Here is a 12335-nt window from a genome sequence, read left to right as displayed (position 1 = left end):
TTTTTACAATTAAACTAAAATGCTAAATTGTCTAATGATATTTTCTGAAATTTCTGATCATCTTGAGTTTATATGGAATTACCTTTATTATTCTTATTTATGTGATTTATTTATATTATTTATAATGTGCAATGTGGACTGAGGATTAATTGAATCTCCCGAAGTACACAGTGATTGAATAATAAATTAAAATACATATTCTTGTTAGTTGAATTTGCTTTGTTTATTTTTTGTTTCTACATGTTTTACATAAAACAGTCAAAACGTTTTCCTTTCTTTTTAACTGTGTACATTTACATTGATATATTATAATAATAATTTTTGTCAAAACAAATTTCACCTCCGACACTTACGGACACAATTTTTTTTTATGCCCCTGACAGTTGCAGAATAAATACTAGATTTACATCTTAAGCATATATGTATGCATTTATCTACGATTAAAGATTTTTGTTTATATTAATTAACAACGTTCACTTGATTTGCTTATTTTCTCACATTGAAAGCAGCTCTTTAAAATAACAGGGCCCCCGCGTACAATGTGGAACCCTTTATTCCAAAAGAAAAAAGAAAATGCATTTAATTACACTTGCCGTGATGAGAAAGAGAGAGAGAGAGGATAACTACTTAGTTAAATATATTTGTTAAGCTGCCACTTCTCATAAAATTAGAACAACCATGCACACAGACACACGAAATGAAAATTCTTTGGATTAATGTACAAAAGTGCCACAAAATTTTGCATTCCCTCCTACGGAAATAACACCTATTTTTGGTACTGTAATGAGCAATTATAAGAGAAACGGACACAAAGATGGTTAAATCTGGTTGAATTAATAATTTGTAAAACTTTTCACTGTAGTGCAGAAGCAGGAACTGGCCTAAGATAATTAATTAGCTGTGTTCGTTTGGAAATCATACAATTTTAATTTTTTAATTAATTATGGCAAGCGAAAATTCACGTCTGGCAAATTAACCAGGATTGTGTTACATTGATTATACTATTATAACGAATTTTTTGGCACTGCAAGCATTGAGCACAATTAATTATTAAACAATTAAAAAAACTTGTAACTAGACCTTGCCTTGGGAAGAACTGTAATATACACCAGTGTTAAATTCAACAGTATTCAAGTACTGTGAAGGTTAATCATTGGACCACAGAGGAATATTCAATTTTTTCCGCTAAGCTAACAACAATAAATTAATGAGTTGAAATGAAATGCATTGCAAAAGTTTATAATGTGTTATTGTTTTGACCCATTCACTCTATCTCTGACACCGCATTATGATGATATTTTATTGTTGCTATAGCCCTTATAATTTTACACATTTAAAGTGAGACTGTGACACTCATCTTGGATAAATCGGTTTATTGCATAAATCAATGCACCAAACACGTTTTCAATGTTAATTTACATTCAAATTTTTGATATTATTTATAGCTACAAGGTGGTGATCAAAATTTTCTTGAAGAGATTCTCAAAAAGAAAAAAGGCCAAAGAGTTTCTTTAGTCCGTAAATATGTTAATTAATGTTATATTTAATAAATCCCCACTTACTAACGTACCACCTCTGACCCATCCCAAAATTAAAAGTATATCACATCAGTATAATTAAATTATTAGGCGTTGCTCTCAAAGTGAGCAACTGAAAATCCGTAAAACATAAATTTTTCAATAACTGGCGCACCAAAATCAAAAGACTTTTGAGAAGCTCTGAAGAGCCCAATAAAATGGTTTACATGTGGTCCTCTTAAAATTGAATTACAGAAAAATTGATGCGCAGTGACTGACCTTGATGCAGATTCTGTATTGAGATCCACAAGTATTTTTTTTCTCCAGAAACAAAACATAAATTAATGATCCAACGGTGCTACAAAAAGTAGCCCTTGGATTTCCAAAATCTTCCGACACTTACTTATTTACCAATATAATGTTTTAACTCACAAAGGTCTAAACTTAATTAACAACCATATTTTTATCTACAGCGATAAGTACATTTGATAAATATTAAGTTGATTTCATCGGGGTTTTTTTTAAGGAAGCAGCATGCAAAAATTAATCTTTCGTACTTTGGAAATATTCCTTCTCCGGTCTACAAGATTCTACTCAAAGGAACTTTTCCTCAAGACTATTTCAACCAGAAAAAGACGAAATTGATTTCTGTGACATTTTGATGCCGCAATCAAACAAAAACAAGAGACTCTTCTGTTCATAAATGCAGCCTCCACTTCCTTTAAAATGAAAATTATTCAAATAAAAATTATATTCTCCGACGTGACGAGAGTCTTTCTTTCAATCGATACTCATCATTTAAAATAACCAACTTTGATTTCCACACTTTTCCTTCAAAGAATTCCGGCGGCAAACTAGACTCTTCAAAAGAAGTTCCTTGCCAATCAGTCCTCGTCCTTAGGCCTCGGACTGGAGTCGTAAACGTTGTTCTCCGGAGAGAAGCTGAGCACATCACTCGGTGACAGGCTGTCCGAGTAGTAAGAGGGGAACACCTGACCCCGGGGCATTCCCGAGGTCGAAGCGCCCGACTCGGAGCCCGAGCTGGCCGCGCTGGCCGCACTTGCAGGGCCCAGAAGGGCCGACGAGGAGGACGGCATGTCCGAACCTGGCGCCAGGAAGGAGGGCATCTCGCCCATGCTGCCGTCTCTGCACCACAGCTGCCGCATCTCCTGCCGCCGCTGGCGCATCAGCGATTTGTACTCGGAAATGCGCATCTTCTTGCCATCGACAATGCAGGTGCGCTTCGGACGAGGTCTGTACCGGTAGTCCGGGTGCTTCTCCATGTGCTGTTTAGAGAGCCGAGACTGCTCTTCGTAGTAGGGCTGCTTCTCTGCATTTGACATAGACTTCCATCGGGCACCTAATCAAATAATATATTAGTTTCATCTTTAGAGATTTGCATACAGACATTCGAGAAATTAAAATTGAATTGTTTTTACAATATAATTAAACTTATTTTCATTTTGAATGAGGAATTACCAAGAATTTTGGAAATGTTGGAGTTGTGCATGTCAGGGCAGGCTTTCAGGATTTTCCTCCTCTCGTCCTTGGCCCAAACCATGAATGCGTTCATTGGTCTCTTGATATGTGGCTTGCTCTCGCTATCTCGCTTTTGTGAGCGCACAATTTTTGCTGAAAAAATAAATATAAATTACTTTGATGAATATAATTTCAATCAGTCCATTATCACAGTAGAAATGAAAAATTAATAATTAGAAAATAAAAGAATAAAAATATACATACCTTTTTCTGAAGACTCGTCAACTTTATAGGCAGAGTCAGCACCCCACACTTTAAGAGATAACAGAATTATGAGTAAATTAATGCAATATATTGTATTATTTTGACAATTTCTTACTCTGGTTAGCAAAGAAGTCTTGCTCGACTTCCTTTTTGGAGTCGTCCTTCTGCGGCACAGGAAGGTACATGTGCAGGGGGAATCCCTTTTCCTCTTTTGGTACAGGACTGAGGCTCATTTTGTTGGGCAACCAAGGGCGCCTCTGCTGATCAGCTTCTGTCCAGAGGAAAATAAATTAGCTTTCGCAGTTCGGCAAAAAAACAAGAGGAAAAATTTTTTGTTGAAAAGCATTGGACAAACCTGTGGGAGTGAGATGGTTGAGATGAGGCGGCAGACCCGCGTATGGAAGGAAAGGTCTCGGCATGACCAGACCTGGGGGCAGAAGTTTTGGGGCCGTGGCTGGCACGGGCTGTTCACCAGCAGCTGCCACCGGAGATGGAGAGCTGCCCTTGGGCTTTGACAGGTTGAGGGGTGTATCGGCGTCTGGAGCGGGTGCTGGCGGTGGTTGAGGAGGCGGCGGTGAGGCCTTTTCCACTGGGGGCAGCATTGGGGTGGCCCATGCGGGTACGACTGGGGGCATCATCTAAGAGAAAGAAATTTGAAATCAGAATTTGGTTGAAAAAATTATTATTAAAATACTATTTAATTAATTTGTAAATTATAATTAATGTAATTGAAAAAAAATATTTAGAGAATTAATTTTTTTTATTTTCTTCACGTGTCAATATTTAAATTTTTTTTTTACTTACGTTGTTTGCTGAAGACTTGGACATTGATGCCGGTGAGAGGGCTGGGGCGGCCGAGGGTGGGAGGCCGCGCAGCTGCTCCAGGAAGGGTAGAAACATGAGTTGGTTGGGAATTCCGGCCATGGCTGAGTTTTTGGCACCTCCATAATGACTCGTGATTTGGCTCTAATAAAATAGAAAGACAGAGAGAGAGCAGCATTAGTGGGGCGCGCAATAATAATATTCCTCGGCTGGCACACACTTTTCATTCATTAATTTTAGACTCGCTCTGCCTCTCGGCTTTTCTCAAAGGGCGATTCGGCACAATTTGTCAACTGTTCTGTGAATTTTCGGCCGGCTATTCATCCATCACGAACGCCCTGAATGACCAATTGTCCGCGCGAAATGGCGCCTCAGATATGAAGCCGCCGCGGTGTTTTTCTTTGGCCTGCCGTAATTCATTTCGCAGCGGCGCATGAATATAAAAAGCCTGTTGGCCGCGCTCTCTGTACTCTTTGTGGGACAAGTAAATCTGCTGTAGCTGATTTATCATGCACTGCCTCTCTGCCTTTTGCGCCGGGGGCGAACGAACAAACCGACAAATGGGCGAGTGTGGCGAACGCAGGCACAGTTTGCATTTCAGGTCGTGCAGTTTCTGACTTTTGCAGAAAAAAATTGTTCATTTATGAGCTTGAAAATAAAACCGAGTGCGGTTTAGGTGGTGCACCATACAATCTAATTTAATGATCTAAATCGGTTCTTTATTAATAAAATGTATTTAAGATTGGTTTTCTTTAGTTACTCTTACAATTAGTAATAAATCGTTATGAATCGATCTCAGAAAAGTTTTATGGAACGTTACAGAGTTAAATTAATTTTGAGAACATGATGTCAATTTAATAATAATTTAATATTTGCAATTCAAAAATAATAACCTAAGTTGGTAAAAATTTAAACTAAAATTTAACAAAAAAAATCAATAATAATATTTGTTTAATTTATAAAATTATAAATAATTTTGTTTTTAATAAATTGGGTTAATTTTTATTAAAATTGTTACTTTAAACATTAGTAATAATTTCACAATTGTTATGAGTTTTATTCTTAATAAACTAGTCTTAAAGCAATTAGGTGAGGAGGTGATGAGGCACCTGCATGAAATCTAATTAGGGAGACGTGAGCTCTGCCAACTCCAGGGGTGTGATTTACTGCGAGGCCATCATGTGTCATAACCAACAATATAGCGGCCACAATTGCGCCCCGAGAGAGCTCCAAGCCCTTTTTAATCTCTCGGTCGCACTCTGCTTGCTTTCAAGTCCCACACACAATGATATAATTGAATGTGCGCGGCACTTCCAACAAAGGCGGCAGCAATTAATTTTGAGTACAGGATTTCACACAAACGATGACTCTATTTTTCGCCTTCATTAAAAGCTGAAATATGGCGCGCGGACAAAAGTTATTGCCGCATTATTTCTTTCAGTGCGCGAATCTTTTTGTTCTGAGGCGTATAGTAATGAAGAGATTTTTCGGCGTTAATTTATCGGCGCCAATTAATTTCACCGGCCGTAATAACTGGGATTTATGGGGTGCATCGTTAAGAGGGTGCCCTTTGATCCGCGATTTCTGAAAATCTGGAAACGTTGTTTCACTTTTTTACATAATTTTTATTTCATTTTTCCGGAGATGAAACGCATTCATAGTCAAGAAACCAAGAAAGATAAATCATCTTAATTTAATTCTCTCTCATTTTGTCTGCCGGTTCCATTCTGATCCTCTCCAGTCCAACTTTACGCAACATTAGGGCTGGCGTTTTCAAGAAAGCGTTGCCGCGTATCACCATCATTATTAAAAGGGAAGAGTGGTCGAGCGTTGATAATTGCGTCCGAGAATATACTCTTGAGAGAAAAAGAATCAAAAGGCCCTGTGGTTTTGTGGCTGAAAGCAGCCAACTCCTGCTGGATAACGGGCGTTTTTTTTAGAGGGGATAAATACGGCGTGCGATATGTGACGAATTATTGCCACTGGCACGAGCTCTCAGCTTTCAGTTCCAGAATAGCGTTTGTTAATTTAGCAGCACAAAAAGCGGCCGCTTATTATCTAAATTTATTTTTATGAGTAAAATGAAAGCGGCGACGCCCGATAAATCATAACAGAGGCAGTGACGTGCGTGTCCCCGTCATTATAAAATTTTATTTTTTTTTCCAAGAGAGACAGACGCTCACCTGCAATTCTTGGATTTTGTGCTGCTGCTGGAAGATGTGCTCCTGCTGCCTCTTGAGCTGCTCCTGCTGCATCCGTTGAAGCTCCATCTGCTTCTGTGTTTCAGTTGTCATGTGACTGGCGAAGGCCTGAAACAGAACAAAGCGAACCATTGTAATTTAGAAATTAAATTTGTCAAATATTCAGAAAATAGCTTCTAGCTACAACACTAATTATTGTTTCATGTGCTCAATACTATAATTAATATTGTGATAGTCTTGATTTTATTTCATTTTATTTCCTAAAATCAAACAAGGAGTTACATAGTTGAGCCCAGAAATAATTAAAACATTTTAATTTTATAACACGTCTCAGTGAGGAATTAAAAAGAAAATCAATTGAAGATTTTTGATTGAGGCTAAGAATTTCAACGTGGAAAAAAGCAACCAGTGCAGTGCGACCTTCTCAGCCTTATAACAAATTGAGCAAAACAAGTAGTCACTTGCTTTGCTTCTCAACATTGATACATAATTAGCTTCATATTTTACTGCCAGCACTTATTATTTCTTTTAATCGAGCGCGCCATTAAATCGGACTGCAGCACCGGCAGATTCCTATCGTGTTGCGAAACGCATCTCTTCGGATTCGACGCGCAAAAGTGCCACATTATTAATGAAGGCGATGCACGTATTGGCTGTCGATGCATAAATCGATCGCGAGTTATTAATTTGCGGGGCTGGGCATTAAAGTGAGAGAGACCATTAATTAAGAAGGAGGAAAAAATAAGTTATTAACGGATTGATTTGTCACTGTCTGCGGCGGGAAATAACGAAACGGACGCGCGGCCCGAATTAATTACGGCAGCTCCGAGTGAAAAGGGAATAATTAAAATCCTTGTAGAGTGAGCTGGTTGGTCCGTCGGCCGGTTGTGTCCAGCAGCGAGAGGGCCTCTCTGTATGTCTATCTGGCTGCATCTCTTGTGTGCACATCCACATACATATGTAACACACAGTGTATTTTATTATACGGCGATGGGCACCACAGGAGAGTGCTTTGTTAATACTCTCTCGCATGCACACGAGGCTCTCTTTAAATGAGTCGTCTGTTCTCTCTCTTTTATATCAAACTTTTTGTTTGTAGAGAGATGAAAGGATTGACTTTGTTTTTACAAGCGGCAGCACCACGGAATTACGGCAGCCATTACAGGGCCCTCCTATTCTATTCTCTGTGTCTTGCTCCAGCGCCACCATATTTTTCCTTTTACAGCACCACAGTCGGAATTTCAGTCCGCTTGCAAGTACAGAGTTTTTTTTTGCACCCGATTTCAATAAATTATATTATCCGACTGCACGACTAGAGTGTCTGCCCTCAAGGGAGAAACAGATGGGATGCATTGTCTGACCTTTTGTCAGCCGCACACTCTCTTTAACAACAGGAAACCATTTTTCATCTCCTGGGGCTGCGGCAATCTCTGCCGGCGATCAAATTACATTTCGTCCGGTGCCTTATGATTTTTTTTAAGGCGATTTACATTTCCTCTTGTTATCCCAATTAGTAAAAAATATGTGAAAATCCTCAAATTGAAAATTATATAAATTTTTAGTGTGCCAACTTTACATGTTAATTATTTAATGTATTCCAAATATGTTTTATTTTGACTCTTGTTGCAAATCATATTTTTGTAAAAACAATTACTTAGACAGAAAGGAAGGATAAGATTGGAAAAACGACACCGCACTTACTAAAAAAATTCAAAATCTGAGAGAATTTTTTTTTAAATAATTGCTAATTTTATACTTATTATTTTTGTAAATCATGAATATTTATTTCTCCATGGAAATTTAAATGCTTTCGGTATAAAAATTATTTCAGCATACAGGAAACTGGACGTCAGACAAATATTTTGGAATCCGAGGACATTTCTAGCACTTCTGTCTTCCCTCTGAAGAATGACTTGATGAAATTAAGTCATCCGAATCGGCGGACGAAAATGCAGTTTCCTGCCAAAAACTCCAACGACGAACGCATGCGCTGCGATATTTTCGTTTTGCAGAGACTCGGATCATGCTATGCTGCGCTCTTTTACTCTCTCGTTAGTAACAACCACTTTTGAATGGGAAAGGTAAAATTAGAAACATTTGCGCGGCTATTTCCAGCTTATGTTGTGAGATGACCGTGGGCGTCATCTTGCCAGGAATATACGTACATATAAAATCGTGTGCGTGCCCCGCGACTCCCCTCTGTTACAATAAATTGAGTGAACCACTTGGATGAATATTCACGCGCGGCCGGCAGATTTTGCCAAAATTCCGGCGCTCCCAGGTGCTTGTGTCGCATTTAGTTTTACATTTTTTGCTCCGGTTTCGCTTGTAAATGCTTTCCTCTTGAATGATTCTAAGAAATGACGATGCTAAAACCACGCAAATGCCTGGACAATAGTATTAAGGTCATTTATAATTATAAAACAAATTCCATTCCAATTTTAGATTATAATCAGTGAAATTTATATAGATTTTTTGGAGCGTGTTTGGTTTAAAAAAAAATCAATAAAATGAATAATTAAAATCAATAAAATTGGGTTTGCTAATTAAAAAGCAATTAGTAAAAATTATTCTGAAATTTTTAGATTGGAAATTTAACTTCTCTGCTCAATTTTGCTCTTTTTGAGGACGAGGCTGAAATTGAGCACTCGCCCACTCAATTTTGTGTGTGAATTTTGAAACTGCGGCTTTATTGTTGTCAAATTAAATGGCGCCTTGTTTACCCTTTATGCACCAACGGACAAGGGGTAATTTACGCAAAGCAGCTTGGTTTCAACACAGAAACACACACACCCAGCAATGAGAGATAAAAGCACACACAGACGAGACACAGTACACAAGGTGCCGTTCTTTGTCTCAGGCTGCAGACTTTTGCTCGGTGTATAATAATAATAATGTAAAGCTCACGGATAAAACATATAATGTCTGCTGCCGGGCTGGACCTGCATCAAAGGGAAAATGCTGCTTTTTGCTTTCTTTTGTACCTCTCTCGCCACTTTCTTATTACGGGGAACAACTTTGATGAGGTGAGCTGGCTGGTGCAGCGCGCGCGGCAGACACATACAGGAAGCAAGAGGAGTTCATCAACATAATGTACGAGATTGCTGTCGGTTTTGCTTTATAGAGAGAAACATCATAGGATAGAGACTACTTTATTCGTGCGCCGTATAAAAAGCAGCAGCAGCTCTCTAGTTATGATACAATAAAGGCCTTCAGCAGTTGACCCGATGTCTTTGTCGGCACCGCCGCACAAAGCAGACACCACTGCAGCCTCCTAATTTTCAGCCGACCGAGCCGCTCTTTACTTCATTGAGACTGCTGTCTTTGAAATTAGCTGCAGAGAGGAAATAAGATGAAAAAATTCAAGAGAGAAGAAGAAGAGACCTCTTGCGATTCATGCATGTGTTTGTTTTGCGAGAGTGGCGTGCAATTTCCGTCGCAGACGCTGTGATTTTTGCTGTTGTTTCAGTCTTTGAAAATATTTGTTTGCTTCATCTTCTTTATTCTCAAAGTATAAAGAATAATATAAAAGGTGAACTACAATTTCATAATTTAAAAAGATCCATTTTATTTTTTATTCAAGGAAAAATTGAATTTATATTCATTAATTGGCATGAAAGATAAAATAATATATTTGGAGAATTTGTTTGAAGAAGTCGAGGAGATGATCATGGAAATGAAGAAAATCGGGCTTGTAATTTTTTTAAAAACAAGTTTTGCATTGAGGACAAGCCCGATTTTCTTCATTTGGAGAATTTGATTAATTTCAATAATTAATTTACAAAAAAATTTAATTTAATTAATAATTCTATTTTGCACAGTGAAATAAATGACGAGAAAGCAACAAACAACAATTCAACTATTGGTCGGTCGCTCAGGTGCATGCAAATCATTAGCCACCGTCGCCAAATCCCACCGCAAGCCACCCCTAGCAATAATGATCGAGTGGCGGATCTGGTCGGAAACAAAGCGGCGAGGGACGGATTGTGTGCGAACGGGAGCTGCTGCCGATTTTCTCTTTTGGAAAAAAGCCGAGCATGATGATGTGAAAGGTTATCTGATTAATTAATCACCGTTCAATCAGATAGGCCGTCCGCCGTGTGTTTTCAAACGCACGCAAATCTCACATCAAAGGATTCGTTCAGCTTCAATAAAATAAGCCGAGGGAGGAATAGGGGGCGCCCTATTTGTTTGATGCGCTCCGAGAATAAACACGCGGAGAGGTGCAGCGCAGGGGACCTCTCGATACATATATATATTTCGATGCAATAAATTAGCGATTCTCTCGCACTGCACGCATTTGGAAGAAACGATGAGATATTGTGACTGGCTGTCAGCGGGGAAGACTCGACACGTCCCTCGAGGCCGCATTGTGACATCGGGATGACATGCTGTATCGGCAATAAGCCGCCGCAAAACTCACCCCATGCCACCTAAATGCACAGACAAAGATAAGCGGATTTCTTGTTTACACTGAAGTGCACGTTCTCAATTCCAACACTCGCGCCCGCTTTAAAATTCAAACTCTTCAATTATTGCACTTTTGTTGAGGGTCAACCCTTGTTAATGAAGTTGCGGATTAGTGCGTGCACCAAGGGGAAATGTAATAATCTCCGAGTTGTGGCTGCAATTTTCAGCAATCAACGAAATGAGTTCTCACACTGCAGCCTCCCCCGCGATCAGAGGAAAACGCAGGTAGGAGAATTCGGCGGTAGGCAACCTGCGTGGTACGTGAACAAAGCAGGTTTCATACCTTTGATAGGTAGAGGGGCAAGGTATAATAAAAATAATAAATTACTTTCAAATAAAAAAGTTAAATGTGTAAATAAAGATTTTATCAAGTTATGACCGACTTATTTTACTATTATTATTTATTTTAGAAAAAATATAGTTTAAGTTTTTACTTATTAGGAGCTCAAATTTTTTACCTCATTAATAGATTTGATTAAAAAAATTTTAGTGCTGAAAATAATCCAAAATTCATGAAAGCACTCCAAGCTAGTTTATAATAGATTATTATCATTAGGATCATTGGATGGCATCGATTTCCGCTAACCTTCCAACTCTGGGTTATTTCTGAGCCCGGATTGCAAATGTGATACAAACTTTATACATGCGGACTGAACAGCTGAATGAGAGCCGCGTGGACGCGAAAAATAAATGTGTATAAAATGTTAAGGGCGGTACATCAGTGAGCGAGTTAAAATTAGACGAAGAGGTACATAATTCCATCGTCAATACTTTCTCACTCCAGCAATAAGTGTGCCCGCGTCTGCCCGTGTGCGTAAAAAGCCGGCCGGAGCCAACACCGCGCTCTCGAGAGTATAAGTGTTTGTGAGGTCATAAAAAAGCAAGACTTGCACGCAGAAAGAGAGGAAAATTGTCGAGAGAGAGAGACAGCAGGAGTGGTTTTCAAAATTTAACAGCGCGTTTGCATTTTCATCCGTAAGGGTTTCTTAAGTGAGATTTCCAGCCGGCTGTGCCTCCGAGATTGTTCCTTTTTTTTAAAGTATCGAGAGAGGTAAAAGCCCGAAGCAGGCCGGCGCCTGCATTATTGCATTTGTTGCCACGCTCGTATATCGTTCAGCGACCGTTTCCCAATTTTATTTGGTCGGCTATTAAAATTTCCCCTTTTTTTCTCTCCGTCGAAGAACACGCCGGCTTTTTTCGCGGCCGACGACGTTTTTAATAAACGGGTCGGACGCCTTAAGTGACGACAAATCGAATCGACGGGCGGACGAGCAGTCGAAAAACAACAGGCCGTCTCTCTCTTTGTGAGAGTGAGGAATTGTTTTAGTTCTTAAGAATATAGCAGCACCTCCATCATCACCGTGAACGATTACTTCGCGCCGAGCAGAGGAATTTTCTATTTTTACCCCCACAAAGCACGAGTATTAAGAAGTGAATTTGGCTCGGGAGAAACATGAAAAATCGAGCGCGCGGTTATTTTCGGGTGCGAGAATTTTTTGCTTTTTATTATATACGCTGGATAAAAAATGACTCGAATGACGCTCGCAACAATTAATTCTGTGCCCGTGGCAGAAATGAACGA

General features: G+C 39.1%; 1 protein-coding gene across 6 annotated transcripts in view; it reads right to left on the bottom strand.

Moving 5' to 3' along the window:
* Positions 1 to 206: 206 nt before the first annotated feature.
* Positions 207 to 12335, bottom strand: part of LOC132199477 (transcription factor Sox-13-like) — a 199879-nt gene continuing 187750 nt past the window's right edge. For 5 of the 6 annotated variants that reach the window (XM_059624214.1, XM_059624219.1, XM_059624215.1 and 2 more), the window contains 7 exons: positions 6266 to 6391; positions 4065 to 4226; positions 3616 to 3898; positions 3376 to 3531; positions 3261 to 3308; positions 2997 to 3149; positions 207 to 2877 (listed from right to left, as the gene is read on the bottom strand). In XM_059624214.1, coding sequence (XP_059480197.1) covers positions 2402 to 2877; positions 2997 to 3149; positions 3261 to 3308; positions 3376 to 3531; positions 3616 to 3898; positions 4065 to 4226; positions 6266 to 6391 — 1404 coding nt within the window. In that variant the 3' untranslated portion in view covers positions 207 to 2401. The remainder of the gene's footprint in view (positions 2878 to 2996; positions 3150 to 3260; positions 3309 to 3375; positions 3532 to 3615; positions 3899 to 4064; positions 4227 to 6265; positions 6392 to 12335) is intronic. The other variant, XM_059624218.1, reaches the window with a different exon arrangement.

The sequence above is a fragment of the Neocloeon triangulifer genome, unplaced genomic scaffold (genome assembly GCF_031216515.1).
Source record: "Neocloeon triangulifer isolate White Clay Creek 2 clone unplaced genomic scaffold, ASM3121651v1 ptg000014l, whole genome shotgun sequence".
Taxonomy (NCBI): Eukaryota; Metazoa; Arthropoda; class Insecta; order Ephemeroptera; family Baetidae; genus Neocloeon; species Neocloeon triangulifer.
The sequence above is the reverse complement of the archived record's forward strand: the minus strand, read 5'-3'. Positions and strand labels throughout refer to the sequence as shown.